At 49.1% G+C, this 24891-nt stretch overlaps 1 protein-coding gene across 1 annotated transcript; it reads right to left on the bottom strand.

Moving 5' to 3' along the window:
- Positions 1-2160: 2160 nt before the first annotated feature.
- Positions 2161-13614, bottom strand: Tbc1d21 (TBC1 domain family member 21). The gene is made up of 11 exons (XM_076925530.1): positions 13424-13614; positions 9639-9746; positions 9406-9509; positions 6411-6505; positions 5830-5940; positions 5630-5730; positions 4736-4832; positions 4409-4509; positions 3548-3664; positions 2767-2850; positions 2161-2338 (listed from the first exon to the last, which is right to left on the bottom strand). The coding sequence occupies exons 1-11, from the start codon at positions 13481-13483 to the stop codon at positions 2306-2308; spliced, it is 1011 nt and encodes a 336-aa protein (XP_076781645.1). The 5' UTR covers positions 13484-13614; the 3' UTR covers positions 2161-2305.
- Positions 13615-24891: the final 11277 nt, after the last annotated feature.

Below are 24891 nucleotides of genomic sequence, written 5' to 3'. Positions count from 1 at the left end.
CCTTACTAGGAGAAGCCCAGTGGGTGATATAATTGATTCAATTCACAGATACCTGACTCAGGTTATATATAACAAGAAAAAAAGAAGAAGGTCTTAGCCATGGCCTGCTGGCCCCCTGGGAGTGTGGCAGATGAGTGGCGGCTCGGACTTCGTATCCTATGCCTAAGCTTAGGCTTTATCTATACCTGGACTGTTCACTGTTCCATGGTTGAAGCCCCTCATCTTTAAGACATCACAGAGATTTCAAACATGTTCCCCAGGAGCCAAGAGGATCCTTGAAGGAACTGTAAGGAAGGATGTGAAATTCAGGGGGGATGGATCGTAGCAAGACAGACTCTGGGAACAGCACCCCTACTTCAGCCAAGGGGGAAAAGACTGTAACCAACCATGGGACTCCAGTGATTTTTAAAAACATTTTGTTTATTTAAGTGTGTGTGGGGTGGGGTGGGATGAACTTATCCATACCACAGCATATAGGCAGCGAAGACAGCTATTGGGATTTAGTTACTCCTACCATGTGAGTTCCAGGGATCAAACTCAAGTTGTCAAGTTTAAAGGTGAGGGTATTTAACCTCTGAGCCATCTTGCCAACATCTCCAGTGATGTTTGAAACAGGTTTGTGGGGCTGGGGAGATGGCTCAGGTTCCGTGGTTAAGAGTATACTCTGCTCTTGCAGAGGACCCAGGTTTGGTTCCCAACACTCACGCTGGGTTGCTCACACCTGCCTGTAATTCCAGCTCCAGGGGTTCTGATGTCCTATTTTGGCCTCCTTGGGTGTACTCAGATGCGTATATCCAGACACAAGCACTTACATCCATATGCACATGACTAAGAATAAAATAAATAGTAAAAAAGAAAGACAGGCTGGAGTCATGTCTTAGAAGTGCTGAGGGATTTATTTATTTATTTATTTCTTGAGCTGGGTGGCATTGTGTGAATATCCAAACTAAAAGTAATGGGATAACACATGCCATTACGTCAAAAGGCCACGAAAGAGTATGAAACTGCTGTTCCCACGCATGCCAAGGTTAAGTCAAGAATGTTTTACTTCATATGGTAAAACAAAACAAAACAGCAAGAACCAAACAATACTGATCTACACTGTCTTGTCTTGAGGACGTAGAGCTAAGAAGAGCACAGCGCATGAATTTACCCACGTGCTCTGCTGCTAGCAGATGTTCCCTTCTTAACTATGCAAAGAAAACCCAGCCGGCAGGACAGGGCTCCCCTATTCTGCATCTCCACCTCCTTCAAAAACAACAGCTAAGAGACAGGGTTGGGCAAGTATGGAGGACCGTCATTTAAGAGGAAGACAGAGAGGATCAGGAACGAGGTATTGTCAGTTAGAGTTGGGAAAAGGATGGTTGTACTTTTACCTCAGGGATTGGGATCTGCTGAAAAACCATGGACCCACAGGCCTCCCTGAAAAATCTAGTACCTGTAAGTGTGTGTGTGTGTGCCTGCCAGTGTGCAACTTTGAGGTACCTTGCCAACCCCAGCCCCTCTGTAGGTCCGTTCCCCTCTCCATGTTTACTGGCATGAAAGCTCACCAAAGCCTTGGTAGGCATGGAACTTGTGGACTATGGCATGGCCTAGGAGACACGTCCCTCTTGCTCCAGGGAAGAGTAGTTTCCTGGGCAAGGGCTAGAATGCAGTCTCAGGAGAGGATGAGGAAGCCTGGGAAGCTCGGCTTAGATCATTAGACCCTTGGAGATGGAGAAATAAAGGTGGAGTTATGAGGTGGACTTTGAGACCAGGAGGGGAACAGCCTAATGGCCAGGGCTTTGGGTTGGCTCTTCCATAGATGGTGAGAAGCCTGGGGCATGGGAGAGAATTTGACGTTGAGAGTAAGGGGGTAGTGAGGACAGGTGAAAAGGCCAGAACTCCTCTCTCCTTAGAGCTCAAGTCTTGGGTGTGGTGATCCCTGTATACGCACTCTTGTCTGTGACATGTGTCTGGGAGGCTTTCAGAATTGTCCTACCGGGCCCATTTGCTTTCAAGTTGCACCTCTGAAGACCCATGAGTTGGGAAAAGTAGCCAACCCACAGGGTTCTGTCTCAGTGTGTCTTCTCCCTAGCTTCACTGAAGTCCGCTCACTTACTACACGGTCTCAACCATCATGCAGTCCAAGGTCAAAGGAGACACGTGACTACCACACATCAATAGTCCAGAGGTGGTTTCTATGGTGCTGTATTGTCTGTGTCCCCTTCCAAGTACTTATTAGACTTGACCCTGACCCCAGAGTCGAAACGTTGCCTTCATCCAGTCCATCGAGGGCATGTGTCCACTATGACTGTCGGCGTCCTTAGAGAAAAAACTCCTGTAACGGCTGAGGAACCTGGGGATGAGGGGAGCCAGGAAGGTGTGATGTAGACAGACACTATCAGATTTTGTTCTCACTCCAGTCTGTCCAGCTGGTGACATTCTCCTGAATCCCTGGAGGTCCAGGTCTATACTTAAACCCCTTGGGAAGGACATAGGGAATGTGAAATGAAGGCTGCGAGCCCAGGGATCAGACTTCCTGAGGATATCAATAATGAGCCGGCCATGCAGCTTCCATAGGCTGGTGGGAGGGAACATGGCAGAGTGGCTCTGAAGCCAGGTGTGACCGCTATAGTCAGGGAAGGATTCTTGGAAGAGAGATAGAAGAGGAGGAAGAGGAGGAAGAGAAGGGGAAGAAGAAGAGAAAGAAGAGGAGGATAAAGAAGAGGAGGAAGAAGAGGAGGAAAATGACAAAGGAGGAGGACAAACCACTGGTCAGCTTACCTCCTTTTGCATGAGCTCAGCATAAACCACACAGGCAGCCGAGATCAGCTCATCTGCATCAAGGTCGATAAGACTGTTGCAGGCCTAGGGAAGGGGGGATGCGTGTGCATGGTGAGTGAATGTGTGTGTGTGTGTGTGTGTGTGTGTGTGTGTGTATGTGTGTGTGTGTAAACAAACACTTCTCCTTGTGCCTTTGAGCACAGGCAGCACAAAGGTAAGAAAGCTACTACTCACAGCAGTTATTGGGGAGCACTTGAGGTCTCCACAACCTGCCACGGTGTCTGCTAATTGTATGCTTTGGGGTTATGACAAACATAGCCTTCACACCGGTGTCTCGGAAACCCTGGGGTTCTGCTACCTGTCTCAGCTTCCTAAGGAAGACTTGGCTTATAGGTGGAGTACCACCTAAGGTGTTCCTCCCCGCCCCCCCCAACTTCAGCTGGCTTTTAAAGCATATCTAAAGAAAGCATAGGCCCTTTTGCTACACGGCCAAGGCAGTAGAGTCTAGTGGTTAGACCATTCAAGGCCTCAGTTTCTTCACATGCTTATTTAGATGGTAAGCCAGCACAGCCTCTGTCACTGCTGCAGGGCGTTTGGCGTTTGAGGCTATTCTACTAAAAGCCATCATCATGGAGCTCCAGACTTCCGCTCTCATCACCTGCTCTCCTCTGGAGGCAAAAGCTACCATAAAGCAGAGTACCGTGGGCCTACATCCTTCTGTGAGATGGGTGCAGGGATCAGACTCTAAGCTGGCAGGGGATCTGGCCAAGGGCACTCTCACCATAAGAATGGCGTCTCCGCTCATACACTCCAGCAGTGCCTGCTCGCGCACCATCTGTAGCATGCTGTAGGCCACCAGCACCTGGAAGTTCCTGCAGGGCTTCCCCGTCAGCAGGACCTGTGGGCAACCAGCAGGCTTCAACCCCATTGCCTGAGACCAGGATATCCTGGGGGGCAACAAGCCACCACAAACCCACAGGCTCACAACAGGATATGGAAAAACTAGAATTTGAATGGAAGTTTAGCAATCCAGGGCTTCCCAAGAATCGGTGACAGGGGTGCTATACTCAATTTGAACTTGGAGGCTGGCAAACCAGGATGAAAGGGTGAGCCAGGTGGGAGCTGCATGTTGCAACAGTCCATGCCAGGCTGGCAGTTGGGCTGGACTCTCTAACTAGGAACAGCTGTGAGGCAGGACAGCAACAGTTGGTGGGTTTGCTCCTAAGGGGGATCATCTGCTGGTGGCCCGAGGGACTGTTGTTGGAAGACTTCAGGTGTCCTTGGGGCCTGCCTTGTGGGGAAGCGGGTTCTAAGAGAAGCAAGCCAGCATTCTAGAGGAGGGAAAGGCCAAGGAAGGGCAGTGAAAGAAGACAGCAGATAGCAGGGGAGGGTGGGAGCAGCTGGCGGTGCCTCTGTTAACTGCCCTATAGAAGGTCAGTGGAGTCTGGCATCACAGTTGATGGACAGATGCCCTAGCGTTCTCCAGCAAGGCAGGAGTCGGGTTGATAACCCAGTTAAACTCCAAATCACAGAGAACCAGCCATAGCCAAGAAGAAAGGGAAGCAGGAAAACTTGCAGCTTCTCTCCTAACGCAGGAGGGGTACAGTCTACCTTAAGTGTCCCCCGGCTGCATGCGTCTTACCTCCCACAGCCTCCAGACGTCATCGAAGGATTTGAAGGCACGCTGGAAGCAGAGGCAGAACCATGGGAAGAGGGACTGCACAGCTCCGGAGCCCTTCCCTTCTGTGGGGAGAGAAGCAGGTGCTTAAGCCACCACACAACAGGAGACATAGGAAACATGAAAATGTCACCTGTTACTTTCCCAACAAGCCGTGGAGTCCGTTCGGAGCACAAGTTTAACATCACAGACCCAGGCTTCTCCACGTTGGTCCTCCCCTCCTGCATGTGTCTGGCCCTCCCACGGCCTACCTGCTGTCCTGAGAAGTAATAGTAGGTGTGGACCACTCACTGAGGTGTTCAGCAAATTCAGGGTCCAGTAAAGTGATCAAGCTGTTGAGCATGTCCAGGTTCTTGCCTACGCCGATGTTGATGACACAACTGTGCTCCTGCACAAGATGGGACCAGGGTTCAGTCCTCCTAGTTCAAGGTGAGGGCACCATGGAAGGAAGCCAATCTCTCACTCCCAACTATGAGGGGTCATGTGTCCGGTTCATCCACTTCCGTGCGTGTGTGTTGTGTGTGTGTGGTCTCTGATTTGTGTGTGCCCCACGCCTGTTTGCACATGTGTAAATCATCTGTGGGCAGCCATGTATTCATGTGCATCTAAACATATAGGGGTGAGGTGGAGCGACAAAGATGTCCAGCATGTGGCGGTGACCCCAGTGATCAGGTCAGAGCTGAGAGGAGAGGTTCAGCAAACATATTATCGCAGGGGTGCAAAGAGAGGCAGGGTCATGGGAAGCTTCTAGAAGGTGGCATCTTTTCAGATGGCAATATCCTCATCCTGGGTGTAGAGTAGGGTACATCTGGTTACTGGGTCCTTCCAGATGTCTGGATTATATGTCATTGGAGTTGGGATGGGGGGGGAGGACAGGAGAAGGCAGGAACAAAAGGTGCCCTTGGAGACCTGACAAAGGCTACTGGATTGTATTCTGAGTCCTGGGGAGCCATAAGGGATCAGAAGGGAAATCTGTGTTTAAGGAATGAAAGGCCAGCAGAGGGTGCCACCACTGGGCCTGGTAAGAATGGGCCCCAGAACAGCTCTCCAGAGCTCTGAGGCTTCTACCGCACACCCGAATACCTACAGGGTGTTTGGGGGCTGGAGGAAGTGTCTGAGGCTGTCAGTGCCTTGGGCTTCATTGGTGGTGGGGAGGAGGAGATTTGAGCCCGGCTTAGTCCTCACTGTTTTCTGCAGGAAGAACTGGAAGAGCCAGAAGGTCTCATGGTCGTGCTCCACCATCAGCTGGAAAAGCATCACCATCTCATGGAAGCCTCGCTGGTACTCTGCAGGGGAGGGCACCTGTGAGGAGGAGCTAATGGGCCCTGGGCCAGGGTCCAGAAAGGAGGCAGCAAGTATGGGCTGGGGTTCCACCCCCAGCTCACCAGCCTTTGTATTGCAGACATAACTCAGCAGCAGAGTCTTCTCCAGTTTCTTCTTGTCCATAAGTACATTGCCCAGGGGGTCTTTATCATACAGCTTCTGGATGTCATATGCTAGATCAGAGCAAGGGACAGAAGTGACAGTCAGTCATCTCCAGCATAGAAAGCAAGAATTATGTCATCTCCCCCAGTATAGGACAGGTCCTAAAAGAAAAATCCTAGCTGGGGGCTACAAAAGGCATGTTAGCCCCCCACACTCAATTCATCACCATACCCTGCTGGTCTGGCCTTCCCCTTGCCTCCAAATGCTCCTCCCATCCAGTTCAGATCTGATTTAGTTCAAAGTCATGGGGGTGGGGAGAGGAAGACAAAAGCAACAGAGCTAGCACGTGGCAGCAGGGAAGCACACCTAGGAATACCCATGGGCACGGGAGAGTGGATTGACCCAGGTTTGGCTAGGAAAATCCCAGGCCAAAACCAAGACAGTTGCCAAGCCCCAGGAGTCACCTGTGCCTGGAAATGACCAGGAAAAAAAGACATGAATGGCTCCTGCCCTCTCTGCCCAGCCCTCCCCCTCTGCTCACCGATGTTGTTCCGAGTCTCTGTGAAGTTCCCGTGTAAGTTTTCCAGCAGGGGCTGGATTTTCTCATACATCTGGCACAAGGAGTTATAGTTCCTCCTGAGAGAACAGCATTGGGGCTGAGTAAGGTGGCCTTCCCCTTCCAAGAGGGGACAGTTCGGCTGCAGCAGCTGCTGAGCTCAGGGGAATAGGGTAGCCTTGCCCACCTGGTCCCCACCTCAATTCATCACCATACCCTGCTGGTCTGGCCTTCCCCTTGCCTCCAAATTCTCCTCCCATCCAGTTCAGATCTGATTTAGTTCAAAGTCATGGGGGTGGGGAGATAGCAGTGCTATCGCCCACCTCAGCCTGAGTAGCCTTGAACAAGCGTTTCCCCAACATGCAGCTGGCACAGTGTGAAGGCAATTTAATGTGGGGATCTATGGTCTCCCTGTAGCACCCGAACCCTGCAGCCACCACTTAACAACAGAGTATCTGCAGAGGGATGCTAGCCTCCCTTCTCTAAGCCATGGTTTCCTCATCTGCAGAGTGAGTGGTACCCCCTCAGTTGGAAAGACTCATGCTGGAAGACTAAAATTTATTTAGTCGGTCCAGTAACTGACTGGTAGCCTCTAAAAGTCATATCCTAAATGTAACCTCTAGAACCTGTAACATGGTCTTATTTATAGAAGAGGTCTTTTAGGATCTCAAGATGAGGTCATTCTGTATTTTCTAGGGGACCTATAAATGACAACTGTCTTCATAACACACACACGCACACGCATGTATATATACAGACACACACACACACACACACACACACACACACACACACACGCAAGATTGGAGGGCATGTGTCCACTGAACCAGAGAGTGAATGGATGTAGCCTCAAGCCAAGGAAGCTTCTGTGGGAGGTGTGGAGAAGAACCTTCTGTCTCTCAGCGCCTTCTCAGGATGCTAGCACACAACCTTGTCTTCTGCCTCCAGAATGCCAGAGGGAAAAAAAATGTCTGTTATTGTCAACCCCCCATTTGTGGCACTTTGCCTGGGCAATCAGGTGGGCTGTTCCTCGGGCCCTTGGTACCTGGTCTGACACTCGAAATCTCTTCTGTCCTAGACTATTGTCTGCTGGTCCCTTGTGGAATTGTCTTTTCCCTATCCTGGCTGGGTGCTGCCTTGGGGCTGAGCTTGCCTTCTGCTCCAGACCCCTTAGACTTAGTCAGGCAGCCTAAGATGGACACCTCCAAGAAGGAAGCGATCCACTGTGGGATCATTCAGACCCAGCCCACCTTGAGCATTAACAGACAGATGAGGACTCAGACTCTGCCTCAGTGTGCTGTCCACAGGGGAGAGAAGCAGCAGGCTCCAGGCTCAGCAAGCCCAAGTCCCAGGGTCCCAGAAGTGGGTGGCATCCCCATCAACATGAACCATAGCTGTTCCTTTCCCTGTGCACGGTGACATGCCTGTCCCTATAATGAGATCATTGTAACCATTCTGTGAACTGTCCTGTGACCCCAAATTTGACAGTGGAGGAGACTAAGCCTTAAGCTGGGAAGTTCACTCAAGAGTGAGATGTTAATGCTAGAATTTAAATTGAATTCTCTCCCAAACCCAAGGCTGTTCCAAGTTCAAAGACTGCGTGCTACTCACCTATGAAGATCCTCCAGTCAATCAGGGCACACTTGATTGATCAAGCAGTGCCCTGCTCGATCTTGGCCTTGAAGCAAGGGCAGAGTTTTTGCATTTATTTATTCAGTGTGTTTGTGTGTGTGTGTGTGTTGTGTGTGTGTGTGTGTGCGTGCGCGCGTGTCTGTGTGCCACACACTTGTAGAAGTCATGGGACATACCGTGAGAGTCCACTCTCTCCATTCACTCTGGGATTGAACTCAGATCCTCGGGCTTGGCAGCAGATGCCTTTATCCTCCAAGCAACCCCACTGGCCCAAGGGTGGGGCTTTGGGAAAACAGATAATAGGGAGACCAATGTAGGTGGATGGAGAACGAGTGAATGAATGAGCCAAGAGCAGAGTCCAAAAGAACACCCAGCTCTGGTAGAGTGCTTGAGCTGATGGAGAATCCCTGGGTATCGGTTTTCTATCAACTTGACACAAGCTAGAGCCGTTTTAGAAGAAGGAACCTTGATTAAGAAAATGCCCCCACCAGATCAGCCTGTGGGTAAGCCTGTCCTAATTTCCTTGACTAATGATTGATGCTGAGTGCCCAGCCCACTGTGGGAGGTGCCACCTCTGGGTTGGTCCCAGCTGCTCTAAAGAAAGCAGATTGAGCAAGATGTGAGGACCAAGTCAGTAAGCAGCATTCCCCCCATGGCCTCTGCATCAGCTCCTGCCTCCAGGCTCCTGCCTCCAGGCTCCTGCCTCCAGGCTCCTGCCCTGACTTCCCTCAGTGATGGGCTGCAATGTAGAGCTGTAAGCTATGGAATAAGACCCCCACCCTCCACAAGTTGCTTTTGAGTATGATGTGTCATCACAACCCTAATGCTGAGACAGTCCCTCGGTCATGTGATCAGATGGAAGGTTCTGGGGTGAGGGAGCCAGGATTGGGAAAGGGATTGCTACTTGAAATGTCAGCAGATACACCTGCAGGACTGGTTAACCCGAGGACATGAGCAGTCCATACTGGGAACAGATGTTGGCAGGGCAGAGAGGAACCTACGTTCAGGAGGCAGTTCAGCCATGGGGCTTGGAAGTAGCAGTTGGTGGAGTAAGGATTGGGCCCTTCACAAGTAGGTTGTGTAGAAAAGGGTGGGCTTGGCAGTAAGGTGATAAGGGAAAGTGGGACAGGCCCCTGCCTGCGACTTATTTGGTCAATAGAACTGGTGAGAAGATGCCAGCTTAAACCTCGCTACACCTCCTGCGTGTGGGTCCTGCACAGGAAGCATCAGGAATCCATATAAAGAAGAAACCTGCATCTTTAGGCTGAGAGGGTACACCTCCCCATACCCCCACTGCCACCTGAAGCCCCAACAGCTATCCATGGAAAGAGAATCTAGAAAGTTCTACCTCCTCTTGCTGTCCACCATGAGCCGCTCATCCCAGGAACTCTGCCATGAGTAATACCCTGTAAGGAACTTCCAGGCTTCTGTTCTCACGAAGGGATGTAGTCCCTAGGCATGGAGGTCATGAACTCTCAAGCAAGATGCCTACTTAGAGGGCTTTGCCCAATGCCATGCCTGACCCCTGCCCTCTGTGCCACCCCCTAGTGCCAGGGCCTGAAGGTGACCTGGGGACCATACCCTTTCCAGGATGTTAGTACAAATGAAGTCTCGTGACTTGGCCAAGTGACCGTTCTCATCGAAGAAGCTGTCCCATTCTGCCTTGTCAATGGGGGGGTTTCTCTTCTCCTGGTGAGAACAACCAGATTAATCCTCTGCTGCAGTCTGTGGGCTTTCCTTGTAATGTAAGGCGGTTTTCAAGTGCTAGGCTCTGAACTTTGTGAGGGATCAAAATTCGTAGTTTCTGACTCACTTCTAGAATACTCTATCCGGAGGAAATTGCTGAAAATAAGTGGGAAACGAAAACCCAGGAAGGACAGTAATGTTCACTACATGTATGTAACTTACCCAAATGAAAAATGTAAGTACTCTCATTGCTCTGCAATAAGGGAATGATTAAGTAAGCCATGTTTTCTATATACTGTGGACTACCGTGAGGCATATAAAATCATGTTTACAAGGCACGAACAATAATCTGGAAACATACAAATGTTAACAAAAAAAAAAAAAAAAAAGAAGAGAGTACACAGTTTGAAACCTAACATTCTCCTTATGCACCAGTACTGCCTCTCCATGTAGTCTGTGATCTGACAGTAGCACTGTCCATTTGCACACTGGGCTCTCTAGTCCAGCCAGATCAGGATTCACAGTACTACTGCTTGTATACTGTGTTTGAGATATATATATATATATATATATATATATATATATATATATATATATGTTATATATATATATAGTACAAAAACTGTACCACATAAACCCGCATATATTCTTTTAAAAAGACTGAAGGTTGGGCACAGTGGCACATGCCTGTCATTCCACCCAGCACTTGGGAGGCAGGTGAATCTCTGAGTTTAAGGACACCATGGCCTATATAATGATTTCTTTCTTTTTTTTTTTTTAAGATTTATTTTATCTATATGAGTACACTGTAACTACATTCAGACACACCAGAAGAAGGCATCAGATCCCATTACAGATGGTTGTGAGCCACCATGTGGTTGCTGGGAATTGAACTCAGGACCTTTGGAAGAGCAGTCAGTGCTCTTAACCACTGAGCCATCTCTCCAGCCCCTACATAGTGATTTCTAAGCCATATGAAGCTACACAGTGAGACCCTACTTCAAGAACAACAGCAACTAAATAAATAATAGTAAAAATACTGAAGAAAATACCAAGAAAACACCCTCCATTAAAAACAACAGTGGGGCTGGAGAGATGGCTCATCAGTTAAGAGTGCTGGCTGCTGTCCCAGAGGACCCAGGTTTAATTCCTAGCACCCAGATGGCAGCTCACAGTCTGCCAGTAACTCCTGTTCCAGGTACCTGATGCCCTCTTCTGGCTTCCTTGGGCACCAGGCACATGTGTGGTACACAGATATGTTCACAGTCAAAACACCCATATGCATAAAATTTAAAGAAGAAATTAGTCATTGAGGTTAGGGACGTAGCTCAGTTGGTAGTGTATTTGTCAAGCACACTGGAAGCTCCAGGTTTGATCCCCAGAACCACATGCCTGGTTCGACTACACAAATCTGTGGAGGCAGGAGGACCAGAAGTTCAAGGTTATTCTCAGCTATGCAGTGAATTTGAAGCCAACCTGGGATGCATAAGACCTAGTCTCAAAACGAAACTAAAAAGCTACCGTGATTCTCTTGAAAGTTAGGGAATATAAATATTTCTTTTTTTCCTTTTTAACATATTTTATGTTTTTCTATGGTTGTGCCGTTTTGATAATAGAAAGATTAAGATGAGCACAAATTAAACAATTCATGTGCTTTATTTTATCTTCCCTGAAAATATAAACCAGCCGGTTGCAGGAATATTCAGGTGAGATGTGCATACGCCTGGCCCATGTGTGTTAGGCACAACACACTTGTGTATGAGTAGTAAGGACAGTGCCTAAAAAGCATTTACAAAATAACACTAAGGATGAGCAAAAGGTCCCCACTCCCCAGAGTGTCTGCTGAAGAGAAGGGGACCGTGAAATGCCACATTACAGAGACATGAGCTGCTGGGCAGAACCCAACAGCTGGCCAGAACTGTCCCCATCTTTCTCTGAATAACTCAATGTGTAGACCCAGGGCTCTAAATTAAATCTGTATTCAAATCACTTGAGAGTCTTCTGGTTCAGAAAGTTTGAGGAAACAGCCTGCAGAGACGTACTCCTAACAGTTTCCTGGGTGACTGAGGCTGTGGCTCACAGACTGAGTGAGGAGCCAGGTGTCAGGAAGTAGAAAAACACTTGCCTTGAAAAGCAACAGTGAGCCGCTGACTGCGGGCAGGTCAGTTTCCCTATCTGCAGGTCAGGTGGGCTAAGAACTTCCTCTATCTGTCAGTGTGGTTGGTGTGTGTGTGTGTGTGTGTGTGCATGCACATATGTGGGCCCATTTTATGAGTACATGTGAAGTCCTGAGGTTGACACTGGGAATCATCTTTGATTGTCTGTTTGACCTTATTCAATAAGGCAAGGTCTCTCAATCAAACCCAGAGGTCACTGATATGGCTAAGTTTCCCTAGTCAGTTTGCTCCTGGCATCCCCTGTCTCTGCCTTCTGAGACTGGCATTACAGGAGAGCCACCATACCGACCCAACATTTCACATGGGTTCTGGGATCTGAACTTGGTCCTCATATTTACAAGAAAAGTGCTTCAGCACTGAGACACCTCCCTAGACTGAACACCCCTCTTTAATAACTCACACACACTGTATCTGCTGGACCAACACTGAGAAATGGGGAACTAGGAGATACAGGCAACTTTGACCATGGACTGCCCTTGGGAAGTAAGGTCTCCCTGACACTGGCAATCAGTTCCGTACTTGGGTGTTCATGAATCGACAAGGAGAACTGGTCAGCCCACTGCCTGGGTCTGGAGAGCAGCTTCACCACTGACTGGATACCTGCCTGTCAGGATGCAAAGTCTCCAAGATCTAATTCCTCACTTATCAAATGATAATAGCCGGATCACATCCCATCTTAGAGGGCTGGGATGAGAAGAAATGACTATAAACAAAGTATTTACAACACCGTCTGTACACGCCGACTGCTGTGTGGCAGCTTATTCATTATTATTAGTATTAGAAATTATTAAATTTCTTTAAATTTGGAGAGCTGGAGAAATACAGAGAAAAGATTCAATGCTTGGTGATCGTCGATAAATGTGACATTTAAACCTCAAGTGCCTATTTTGCATTTTTATGTATCGCCCTACTAATCGTGTGACAAATGGGTCTTGAGATTGGTTAAGGTCACTGTAATTAGTTCTGATTTTGAAAAATCGTGCGTGGAAAATTTTCATGACTCAGGTGGACCAGAATAGTTTATTAACTAACTGGTCTTGGGACCTAGTAACAGAAGCACTACTGCCACCTGGTGGCCACACACCAAAATTGTTGGCAAAAACCGCCAAAGAAAACACCCAGGGGCTGCAACTCTAAAACTCAATAAATTTAGAATGACTCGGTATGGGGAGGAAGCCATACCGAGTTCTAAGGCCCCTCCCCCCTTTTCTAAGGTAAAAAGGGGTATAGATGTCTCACCTGTGGTTGCTGTTGAAGGGAAACAGCCCTTGCTTTCCCTTCCATGGCCAGCCTTCCCATTCATCAGGGACAAAGAGTCCGGCTATAACCAGGAGGATGGGGAGGCAGGCACTTGGGACTGATGAAGAACATGTGTGTGTCAGGTATGGTGGCAGATGCTTATAATCTCAGCACTCAGAAAGCTGAGGCCAAAGGATCACAAGTTCAAGGCCAGCCTGGGCAACACAGAAGAGACCTTATTTCAAATCAAATCAAAGTACGTACCAGAATGAAAGTAGCTGACCGCCTGGCAGAGAGGCTGTTTTCTGGAGAAAGGGTGGTCATGTTCCCCTCTTGCTGCCTTGGGAGTAGCCTGTGTCCAGCTCTTCCCTAGTGATCAGGGAGCCAAGGAAAGGGGGCTTCCTTTTAAGAGATGAATTGCATTCCCCAAAGGAACTGGGCCACTCTTCCCACATTTGAACAAATCCAGCTAGATGTGAGTCACAAGGCTCTGGGACTGCCATCACAATGACAGAATCTGGAACACACACAGAAGCCGAGGGAGTGAATCCACAACCCACCCTCTCCCCAAATTACAGTCCACTCAGGGTGTACATTGGGGGTTGAGTTAATGGATCCAGTGAATTGGGCTAACCAGGGTGGCCTTCCTGGAGGAGGTGAGCTACAACTCCATATCTCTGGCTATTGTTTTACCAGACCAGTACCAGAATTCATAATAACTACACTTCAGAGCCTCAGGTTTAGGGAGGACTTTCCAAAACACCAAATCAGTGTATCTGGCCTGGAGACCAAGAGTAGATTTATGTAAGTCTACAGAGGGGGCTATGATTTAGTATTTGAATAGTGGCTCCTGGTGTGTGTGTGTGTGTGTGTGTGTGTGTGTGTGTGTGTGTGACTCTCTACCTTATTTTTTGAAACAGGGTTTCTCTACTTGGCTAGGCAGGCTAGTCAGTGAGCCCCAGGGACCCATCTGTTTCCGTCCCCAGCACTGGGGCTACAACATTCGTACATCTGCACACATGGCTTTTTACAGGGGTGCTGGAAATCCACACTCAGGTAGTCATGATTGCACAGCAAACACTTTGTCCACAGAGCCAACTCCCCTACCCTCTACTTTATCTCTATACCCAGAGCAAGGTCTTGGGCAAACTAAGACAGTTGGTTTGAGTACCAACTGAATGAATGACTTAATGAAATGACTGACCCTGCCAGCTATAGGGGTATACGCCTTTAATTCCAGGACTCAGGAGACAGAGGCAGGCAGATCTCTGTGAGTTCAAGGCCAGCCTGGTCTACAGAGTGAGTTCTAGAACAGCCAGGGCTACATAGTGAGACCCTATGTTGATGAAGACAAACTGCCACCCTCACTGTGCCTTGTATGTGTGCCCTTGCCCCAGCCATGAGCAGGCCTGAGAGACCTTGCTTACCACAACAGACCAAATGATAGGCTCTAGGTGAAGTTACCCACCCTAGCTGCACAGAACACAGAAGCAGAACTGCCCCTGGGCTTGCCTTGAGATATCTCTGGCTGTGACCAAGAACGGATTATGGATTATCTCACCCATCTCTGGCTGAAACCAGGAGGGGTTTTGGGTTGGGCCTTCCCCTTTAAATTGAGAGCTGAACATTAAAGCTTTGAGCCTTGATAAGAGACCTTTGTCTTGGCTTCATCTCTTCTCTCCCTCCATCCCTTTTTTCATTTCCAGCCCCCCTTTCAGGTGAACCCAGTTGATTCGTGGCCACAGGCAGATACATGTATGTGTCCCTCTCCCTCCTACCCTGATATCCACTAGACCAGGGCCAATGTCAGATTATTTTGTGCTCATTCTTCTAATGCCCCTGCCCCAGCCTGGTGCGGCTGTTAAATGGACCTGAGAAGGTGGCGCCTCTTGGCTCCAGAGCCATGCTCTCGACCCCCTTACTTGCCTTTCTCCTCAGGTCTGTCCTGGCTGGAAAGCACTGCTAGTCATTACACAAGCCAAATTGCAGTCCAGAGCTCCAAGGTGGAACTTGGAGTCTGACCTCCAAATCTGACATCTACCAATCCCCCGGATTCCCCAGCCATGAAATCAGAACACAGCCAACCTCCCTGCCTTTGTAACCTTTATTAACAGAGCTGTCCATATGGAAGTCTTGCGTAGACACAATTCACTGTCTCCGTTGTTTGTTACTGGTCTGCTGGCTGGAGACACTACAGGAAGTCTCTGACACTCCAGCAGCAACCGTCTTTTGCCTCCCTCTGTTTCCAATCCAAATACTGGAAGATACCGAGAGCCTTTGCGCCTTGGCCTGCTGTCCCAGTCTTGGCAGAGCTGGAGGGGTGGGCAGCACAGGTAGGCACTGAGTGGAATAAGACTCCACTCCTCGCACATCAGAACAGCTTCATTTGGAAGTCTGTGAGGTCTCCAAGTCAAGCGAGGGGAGCAGGAGACACCGCGTGGGTGGTCCTCACCGCTGATGACAGAGGCGGGTGACGGAGGCCTCTGTTCCTCCACGTTAACAACGCACCTTGCGGAGAATTAAACTGCAAGCTTCCCCGAAATGAGGAGGATCGGGCAGAGAGGAGTTGGAACAATCTGAATGCTGAGTGCAACTTGGTTTCTAAACCGAGTGTGGTGGACATACATAGATCATCTGCTGAACTTCCTTTAACCTTCGGCTCCCTGGGTCCAAATGCTGGGTCATAACTCTGCTCCAAATTAGCCAGCCCCGTCTACTCATATTACTGCAACCTCATAGAAACGATACAGAGGCTTAATATTCAAACTGAATTAAAGGAGCTCCACAGAGCACAAAGGGCCCGAATCTGACCTACATATTTTCAGATGAATTTATTTGTGAGTGTGAGTGTATGCTCGTGCGTGCGTGTGTGCACACAGTTGTGCACGTATGCTCAGAGTCCAGAATGAGGCATTGGATGTCCTCATCCCTCACTGTTCGTCTGCTTCAATAAGGTAGCTTCTCTTCTTAAACCCGGGGCTTTCACTTTCCTCACTAGCCTAAGAACCAGCTAGCCCCAGCTATTCTGTCTCCCCCTCCACTTCAGAGCTAGGGTTACAGGTGTGCCCCAGATGCTCAGCTTGTTATGTGGGTGCTGGCATCCAAATTCCATACCCAGACTTTACCTGGTTTTGCAGAGTGGTAACCGAGCTCAGATAAGAAAGCTCTTGGGATGGGCCGGGCAGTGGTGGCGCACGCCTTCATGGTTGTGCAGTAAACACTCAACGGCTGAGCCATCTCTCCAGTCTCACTGGCAGATTCTTACCAGCACTTCATGTCTCCTGGGTCTAAATAGTCCCTGCTTCCATTTGTGTATATGATTGCCAAAGATTTTTGGATGCCAGCTTATTACTTTTCTTTTAGGCCCCTCCCCCTTCTCCCCATATTTCTGTTTTAAGTCTCTATGCATGGAGATGCTTCAGGGCATGAGAGTCGTAGGTTCTGGATTGCTACACTTGGTGGGGGGGTTAGCATTACAGAAGGCCACCTGGGCATCTTGGTCCTTAGGAATCTGGCAGTTGGCTGATGGGCTACCTTGGTGAGGAGGGAAGGGGCCTTCCAGGGATCAGGGACTCTTGCCTCCAGACATTTCAGACTTTTGCTTTGTTGTTTTGTTTTTCCATTTCGGTTTAAAATAGTATGTCATTGACCTGGAATTTACTAAGTAGGCTGGGCTTACTGAGCAGACTTTACTTGGGTTTGCAGAGGGATGACTGAGCTCAGATAAGAAAGCTCTCCGGTTGTGGTGCCAGGCAGACTTGTGTCTAAATCCAGATGCAGTTTCACCAATATGACCTTGGTCCCAGCCGTGGGGAAGAGTGACCAGTACTTGTCACCTTTGACTTTTGGCTCAGTCTCAGGAAAGTGGCTTGGGCCTAAAACCTTTTTTCTCCCAAGAGATAAGGTACATTAAGGTTGTGTGGGGCACATCACTAACCTGCAACCACCTTTTCCTGTTCCAGGCTGGAAGAGCGCTCCTTTGTTCTGCTAAGCTTGTGCGTCACATGGCTCCTAGCCAGCCCCCTGCTAGATCTCTTCCAGGTGGAGAGGGAATGAGGGCCTTTACCTGTGGCACAGAAGGCTATGTGAAGGTCATTATCCTGCGCTGGTGGCAGACTGAGACCCCTGGTGGCAGGGGGACAGACACCCTCTATTGAAGTGGCTCTTATTCTGTCTCATCTGTGTGACTAAAGCGTGATTCCATCTGGTACTGGGTGACTTGTGTGTTTCTTGGCGACACCTGCCAGCCGTGGAGTGGGTTGATACCCTGAGCCTGCTGCTCCTGGCAGTCGGCATTGTTGTACCATTTGCCATCATCCACACAATGAGACTCCTCCTGGGAGGCGGAACAGAAGTCATTCATTTGACACCATCTCTTCTTACCCTGTGTGAATCTCTCCCTAGCACCTGGGGCGGGGTATGTGTGTGTAATGCCTGTTGGGCCTGAAAGATAAATGAGGGAGTGTCTGTAAAGAGTCCAGCAGGGCTGGCAAGCACAGTGGCACCAGCACCCAGCTCTTAATTCTCCCCCAGCCTCACCGTTGCTATTCCGTATGCCCAGGGATTGTTCATAAAAATCACCGTGATGAAGACAGTCAAGATGCTGCCTGATTCCACGAGGTTTGTAGTAACATCTGTGCCCAAGTTCAAAGACCCTGCAAACCTGTCAGTTTCTGCTCCTCTGCACGAAGCTTGGAACCTAAAATTGCACACACACACACACACACACACACACACACACACACACACGAACTCGTGCGCGTGCAAAGCAGTAAGACCAATGTGAGGACCAGAGTTGACTTGAGTTCTCTTCGTGCCAGTACCACACGACACAATTCTGAAATGTCATTCACTTCATCTCTGTTGCTAGGACCAGCCCCTTTGAGGTATACCTCCCAGGATCCCTGGGATCTGGGACAGTCAGAGTTCGCCATAGAAATCATGCACACTGAAGATGTTTTGCTGTACTTTTCTTGTTGCCCATCTTTGTGGGAGCCAGGATAAATTTAGATTTTTGGGTGTCAGGCTTTCTGCCCTCACTCCCACAGAGTGGGGGTATTTCTGACAATGCTGGAGATGGCTGCGTGTCATGTGTCACCTGTGATAGGAACAAGGCGAGGGTGGAGCGGGTGGCAGCTGTGTTCCTCTGAGCACTGAGATGTCTGGGGTCTCCCTAGAACCAGAGCAACTCACCCACACTGTGAGTCTACTGTACTACTTGGGGTGCCTAGGAGTTATCTGTTACATTTTGTGTCACCTCCCAGATCTTGGGGAACTCACTGGCTATAACACTAAAAACGGCCCACAGGACCCATTTCAGATAATACAAACTGGGGTGACAGTTCTTTGAATCCCGTGCTGTCCCTGAGGACTTCGATCCCAGCAGCCCCGTGAGGAAGGCTGTTAGCACATTCCTCTGGAAGCTGCACGCGGTCATGAGGGGGCGCGTGGGGGTGGAGGAGTGGTGAACGCTGCAGCCCAGATTGTGCGGAGAATGGAAAGAGTGAAATGGAGAGGAAAAGGGACAAGACATTCCTGAGAACACCAGGGACAGCTAATGGAGGGAAATAATGTGGCTAATTACGTCTCTGAAGGCTATCCATTCCAAAATAAATTTTTAATGAAAAAATAATGCATGTTCCCTGCAACTTAAATCTGGTGGAGAAGGGAATGAGCTGAACCCTCTCAGTGCAGCCAAAAGCAGTGATGTGTATCTCGGAGCAACAGTGTCCTCTTCCCCGGTCACTTCCCTGGTGTCCTCAGCCCTAGCAGGCATGGGAGGGAGGGTTCCATGGAAGCCACAGGAATGGGTCAAGGGAAACTCACATACAAACCAGGAGTGACTCCCTCGTGGCATGCATGCTCAGGGTGTGTCTGCTTATCTTGTGCAGAGCCTTCTCCAGGAAGGGACTTTTCCAGCTTCCTCTTCCATCCTCTGCCAGGGAGGGCTGGATCTTAAATACAGGGTATAAAAGTGAACTCTCTTATCCAAGATGAAAGCTGTTATCTTTGTTTATTTAGTAAGTGAGGCTGGCAGAAAGTGAGCCCCATCCCCTTCTCTGAGACAATCTGTAGTTCCAAACTCAGAGAGAGAAGCTAGAGGGTCAGAGTCTGACACAAGTGGACTCATGTTCTAGTCTTCCCACCACAGAGTCTTAGCACACTGCAAGCATGCAGTAAACAGTGACCCTTTGGGGCTAGTGTGTGATCTAGAGAACACTGAAGCAAATCTTGAACCCTCTCATGAAACATGTGAGACTTCCAGCCTGTCAGTAGTTACCTGGGGTGGACAGCAAGGAACACTGGGTCAGCTGGAGAGTCACTGAGGCTGCTGCTGGCCCTTGACCTCAGACTTCTATGACCAAGGGCTCAGCTCTTGTCCCAGTGCATAGAAGGCCAAAGGGTGGCGCCGGCAGGAAGGCCCTGGAAATAAAGCGGCTGTTGTACTCAGGACTCATGGGAACCGAAAACATTGGTGGCAGGCATTCTATCATTTTGTGTGACATTCCTCAAATTTAGGAGTCTATGAGTATCCCTGAAAGTCAAGATGCTGTGCTTCCAGTTCAGAGCCACAGACACAAACTATGTGCCAAGGTCTACACATTACACATTGCAACATGGCTTCACTTCCACACTTCCCTAGGCAGACAGTTCCCTCTGGGGAGAGCTTACACTCTTCAGTGTCCTGCATACTTGCTCACAACATGCACATAGACACACACACACACACATACACAAAGACACAGACACACACACACAAACACAGAGACACAGATACACACAGAGACAGACAGACAGACACACACACACAAACACACAGACACACAGACAGACATACACACACAGACATAGACACAAACATACACAGACACACAGACACACATACACAGACATACACAGAGACAGATATACACACATACACAGAGACACATACATAGACACACACACACACAGACAGACAGACAGACACACACAGACACACAGATATACACACACACAAACACAGACAGACACATACACAGAGACAGACACAGACACACACACAAGCACACACACAAACATACAGACACACACACACACATACACAGACATACACAGAGACAAACAGACACACACATACACAGAGACACATACACAGACACAGAGACAGACACAGACACACACACAAACACACAGACACACAGATACACACACGAAAACACAGACACATACACAGAGACACACACACAGATACACACACACAAATACACAGACACATACAGACACACACACACACAGACAGACACACAGAGACACATACAGACACACAGATATACAAATACACAGACACACACAAACACACAGATACACACAGACAGACACAGACAGACACAGACACACACAGACAGACACAGACAGACACAGACACACACACACAGACACACACATACACAAACATACAGGGTAACTCACAGGTACCCCAATGAGTTTCCTTTACAAAGACAGCACATCTGGGGTTTGATGGTCATGGTGGCAATTCCCAAGAGACTAAGAAGCCAAGGAAGGAGTAGGCAGGAGACAGACTCATGAAGGACACCACAACCCCAGGACTACTGTGTTGGGGTTGAAAGAGGCCAAGGAGGATGCCGAAGACGGACAATGACAGCGTGAGGACCTGAAGACGAAGAAGTTTCCAGAGCTGAACTGGCTCCCTCCAGACATACTGCAGAAGTCGAGACAAGCCTTTCCTGTTTCCATCTCCATGTTTTCCTTTTTCTGGAAACATTCGCTTCTTCATGCCTGGCCAACCTTGGGAGAGAACTCACGTGACTTAAGGAGACCTATTGAGCTTTCCTGCCAGCTAAAAAGTCCTCACTTCCCAGCCGGGAACTCAGCAGCTACCAGGATCTGGGGTTTTAATTCACATCAGTCCTATCTTCCTGGAGCTCATCTCAAACCAAGATGTGGTCAGTGGATGCTGAGATTACCCCCATTGCCTACACATAATAACTGTGCTGCTGGGATTCTCAGCCAGTTGGGGGGGGGAAGGGGGGGGAAGGCATCTGTCTCTGAGAGGCAGCAGAGACATAGGGGACCTGACTTGATCTGAGTTTGAAATATTTCCATTCTGCATCTTGGAGAGTGAACCCCCCCCCCCACACACACACACTCACCAGCGTCCACAGGAGAACATTTGTCCTGTCCCTACTGGTACCCCAGATCCCCCACCTACCCAGTCCCTTCATCCTCACCCCACCCACTCCCCAGCCTTTCAGGATGCAGTGATCCTGTAAACCTCTGATCCACAGTGCCTGATCCAGCTAGAGGCAGTGCTGATAGGAAATGTTCCTGCCGTTCCCCAAAGGACAGAGCTTTCAGACTTGGGGTTCAGCTCAGCCTGCAGAGCAGCCCTCTGTGCTTGTGAGATTATGCAGGAAAATGTTCAGTGGAGATGAAAAAGGAGCCAGCCAGGCCAAGATTACGGGGACAATTACTTTGCAGAAGCATTTGAGAGAGACAGACGGTTCTACAGCCTGAACTTACCCTGAGCCTCTGCCCTGTCCACAGGCTGGTCTGCATTATGGAATTTTAAACTGTGCCCTGAAAGCATTCAAGGCAACTGTACTTACTGGAGAAAAGCTCAGAGAAGGGCAGTAACTTGCTCAAGGTCACACAGCATATCAAAGGCAGACCTGTAACTAGAATCCAGTCTCCTGCCTCCTGGCCCAGCAACTTCAGATCTCAGCAAAAGGTGAGGTTTGAAAGCGGACTTTGAAGAAAAAAGAGGGAGTGCCTGGGTGAGGTGGGGGCCGAGAGAGGGACTGACAGAGTCTCTGAGGGCCTGAGCACTTAGTCTTCATTACTTTCTCTTCCTTGTGTCAGACACTGATCCAAGAGGAGGTCAGAAAGTAACAGATCACACACATGCTTCTGCCCCCAGAGGTGGCAGGGGCAGAGCAGGGCAGGGCAGGGTGAGGCTGGGCTGGGCAGGGCAGGGCAGGGCAGGGCTGAGCAGGGCAGGGCCTGGCAGGGCTGGGTTCTGCCTGCTCCCTCTCTGGGTTTCTTGGTCTACAGCAGCACATGACACATTACACTATGCAGCGGCTGAGATAAGAGGGAGGATTGATCTTCCCACTGCTTCAAAGAGAACTGAAGCTAGCCCTGTCCTTGCCATGGATCAAAGTTCTGCAGAGATGTCTGTGTGCCTATCCAGCCCCCACCAGGGTCTCTATGGGCAAGAACCCTGCTCCTATTACGCCCCAGACCTTCCTCCAGCCTATTTCAAGATGGACAACCCCTACCTTCCAACTGGGAGCCCAGGAGCCCAGGAGCCCAGGAGCCCAGGAGCCCAGGAGCCCAGGAGCCCAGGAGCCCAGGAGCCCAGGAGCCCAGGAGCCCAGGAGCCCAGGAGCCCAGGAGCCCAGGAGCCCAGGAGCCCAGGAGCCCAGGAGCCCAGGAGCCCAGGAGCCCAGGAGCCCAGGAGCCCAGGAGCCCAGGAGTCAGGGTTCCAGCTCCCACCAGCTTGTCTCCTGGGTCATGTCTTCCTAGTCAGTGAATGATGAAAACATCTCATCTGTGTGTGTGTGTGCGCATGTGTGCATACCATAAGGTGCCATTTTTGTGTGCACGTGTTTGTATATGCATGTGTTCCTGTGTGTGTGCATGTCAGTGAAAGCCAGAAGACAACTTGGGTGTTGTTACTGAGGATTCATCCACCTTATGATATTTGAAATGAGGTCTCTTACTGGTCTTGAGCTTGCCAAATAGCTGAAGATGAGTGTCCAGCAAGCTCTAAGACTCCGTCAGGGCTGGGACTACACAGCACACCAAGCTCAGATTATCCGGAGTGGGTCCTGGAGCTAGAACTCTGGTCCTCATACTTACAAGGCAAGTTACATGGCCAACTGAGCCATCTCTTCAGCACTAGAAAGACCCCATCTTTTTGGGATTTGTTCTTAGAAAGCCCATCTGGTGGTGGAGACATGTTCCTGTCTCAGAGGCCGTGGGATATCAACAAGCGTGTGTAACATACACCCACCACCACCACCAAAACCTATGGAATTAACCTGTGAAAAAGGAAGGACAGGGCTGTTTCTAGGATGGTTCCTTTTAGACATTCTCATTGTAAAAGGAACCTCCTTCCTTTTTTTGATGGAGTCTTAACTTTTTGGCACTAACTGGCCTGGAACTCTCTTTGTAGCCCAGACTGGCCTTGAAAACTTACTGAGATCCACCTGCCTCTGCCCCCTGAGTGCTGGGATTAAAGGTGAACACCACCGGGCCCAGCCTAAGATTTATTTTTGGTTATGTATGTGAGCATGTGTCTGTGTGTGGCAATCCATGCACATGAGTCCATATAGGCTGAAGGCATCAGATCTTCCTGGAAAGAGGCTTACAGGTAGTTGTGAGCCATACAACTTGGGTGCTAGGGACATGGGTCTTTTTGCAAGAGCGTTCCATGCTCTGAACCACGGAGGCATCTTGCCAGCCTCCCAAATTCTTATTTTGTGAGAAAACCCTATTTCGCCATTTTGTATTGCCTTCTTTGTCCTGTCTTTTCCAGACACTCCCCCCAAACCACACCAGATTCATCTCTTTGCAAATAGTGTTCTGCCTTGTGTGTGAAAAATATTCTTCAAAGCAGTGAATATCCCAAAGGTCTGGAAACCCTGAGGCCTTGTGACCCTGTGGCCAAGCACAGGTTCTTGGGTTAAACCTTGAGGTGCCTGAAGCCACTCAAGCTCAGAGGTTTGGATTCCATGGCAGTATTTGTTCTACATGCCTACATTGTAATCATTTGCTGGCTGCATAGACAAAGGCTGCCCCATGAGATGCTATCTCCCAGCGACATGGGAGTCATGTTGGTTTCTGTGAGCACAGTGTTGAGTTCACACTATGACAGCCACTTAACAGCGTGTTTCTATGACTATGCTCCTGTGCACACACTGTTTTGGGGGGGGGGGCTTTCCAGACATAGTGCCTCACTCCTTACAATTTGGTTTTGCATAGTTTCAGCTATGTTTTACTAATCATGATTTGAAAACATTAAATAAATTCAGAAAGAAACAATTTGCGACTTTGAAACCACACAGCATTCTTAGTAGCGTTGTGAACTCTTTCCGTGTTCTGTCCCACCCAGGACAGAACTGTCAGTTTTTCAAGGACAGGAAGATAGGATGCTTTGAGAGAGGAGAGACCACATGCACAGAACTTTTTACCATATCTTATTGTAACATTTGTTTAAATGTTTTGTTTTATTATTAGCAGCTATTGTTAACCTCCTTCTACATCTAATTTTAAAGAGTCAATTATGTAAGGCTGGTGAGATGGACTGGTGCATAAAGACCCTTGTCCCAAAGCCTGACGACACCCATTCCTCCCCTGGAGCACGAGCAGGCAGAGGAGAGAACCAACTCTCTCAGGTCATCTTCTGGTCATGACAGGACCATTACAGGACCTCCACACTAATGAACTTGGCAGCCAAGGTTGCCTGAACAAGATCAAGCCAGTAGCATTCCAATAGTCTATCACTAGGCATGGAGCTTGTGACTGACGTAAGGACAGTCAGTTTTCTTTAAGGATGTGGTCCCCGGTAGGTGGACCAGGCTCTACGTGTTCCCACATCCATGAGTATATAGACATCAAATTGGAATGGTTGGTTGTTAAAAAGAGAAGGGGGCAAGAGGTTAGCTGAGAGTAAGGATGGAGGGGGTGGATCTGAGAGAAGTAAGGGAGAGGAACAGAGATGAATA

The sequence above is a fragment of the Arvicanthis niloticus genome, chromosome 26, assembly GCF_011762505.2.
Source record: "Arvicanthis niloticus isolate mArvNil1 chromosome 26, mArvNil1.pat.X, whole genome shotgun sequence".
Classification (NCBI taxonomy): domain Eukaryota; kingdom Metazoa; phylum Chordata; class Mammalia; order Rodentia; family Muridae; genus Arvicanthis; species Arvicanthis niloticus.
This window is presented reverse-complemented; position numbering and strand designations above follow the sequence as displayed.

Coding starts and splice junctions, on each gene's coding strand:
- Tbc1d21 (XM_076925530.1), bottom strand. CDS start 13,483: ATGACCACCCTTTCTCCAGAAAACAGCCTCTCTGCCAGGCGGTCAGCT. Junction 9,747..13,423: donor GGTCAGCTACTTTCATTCTG/GTACGTACTTTG, acceptor TGTTCTCACCAG/GAGAAGAGAAACCCCCCCAT. Junction 2,339..2,766: donor CTGAGCTCATGCAAAAGGAG/GTAAGCTGACCA, acceptor CCTCATCCCCAG/GTTCCTCAGCCGTTACAGGA.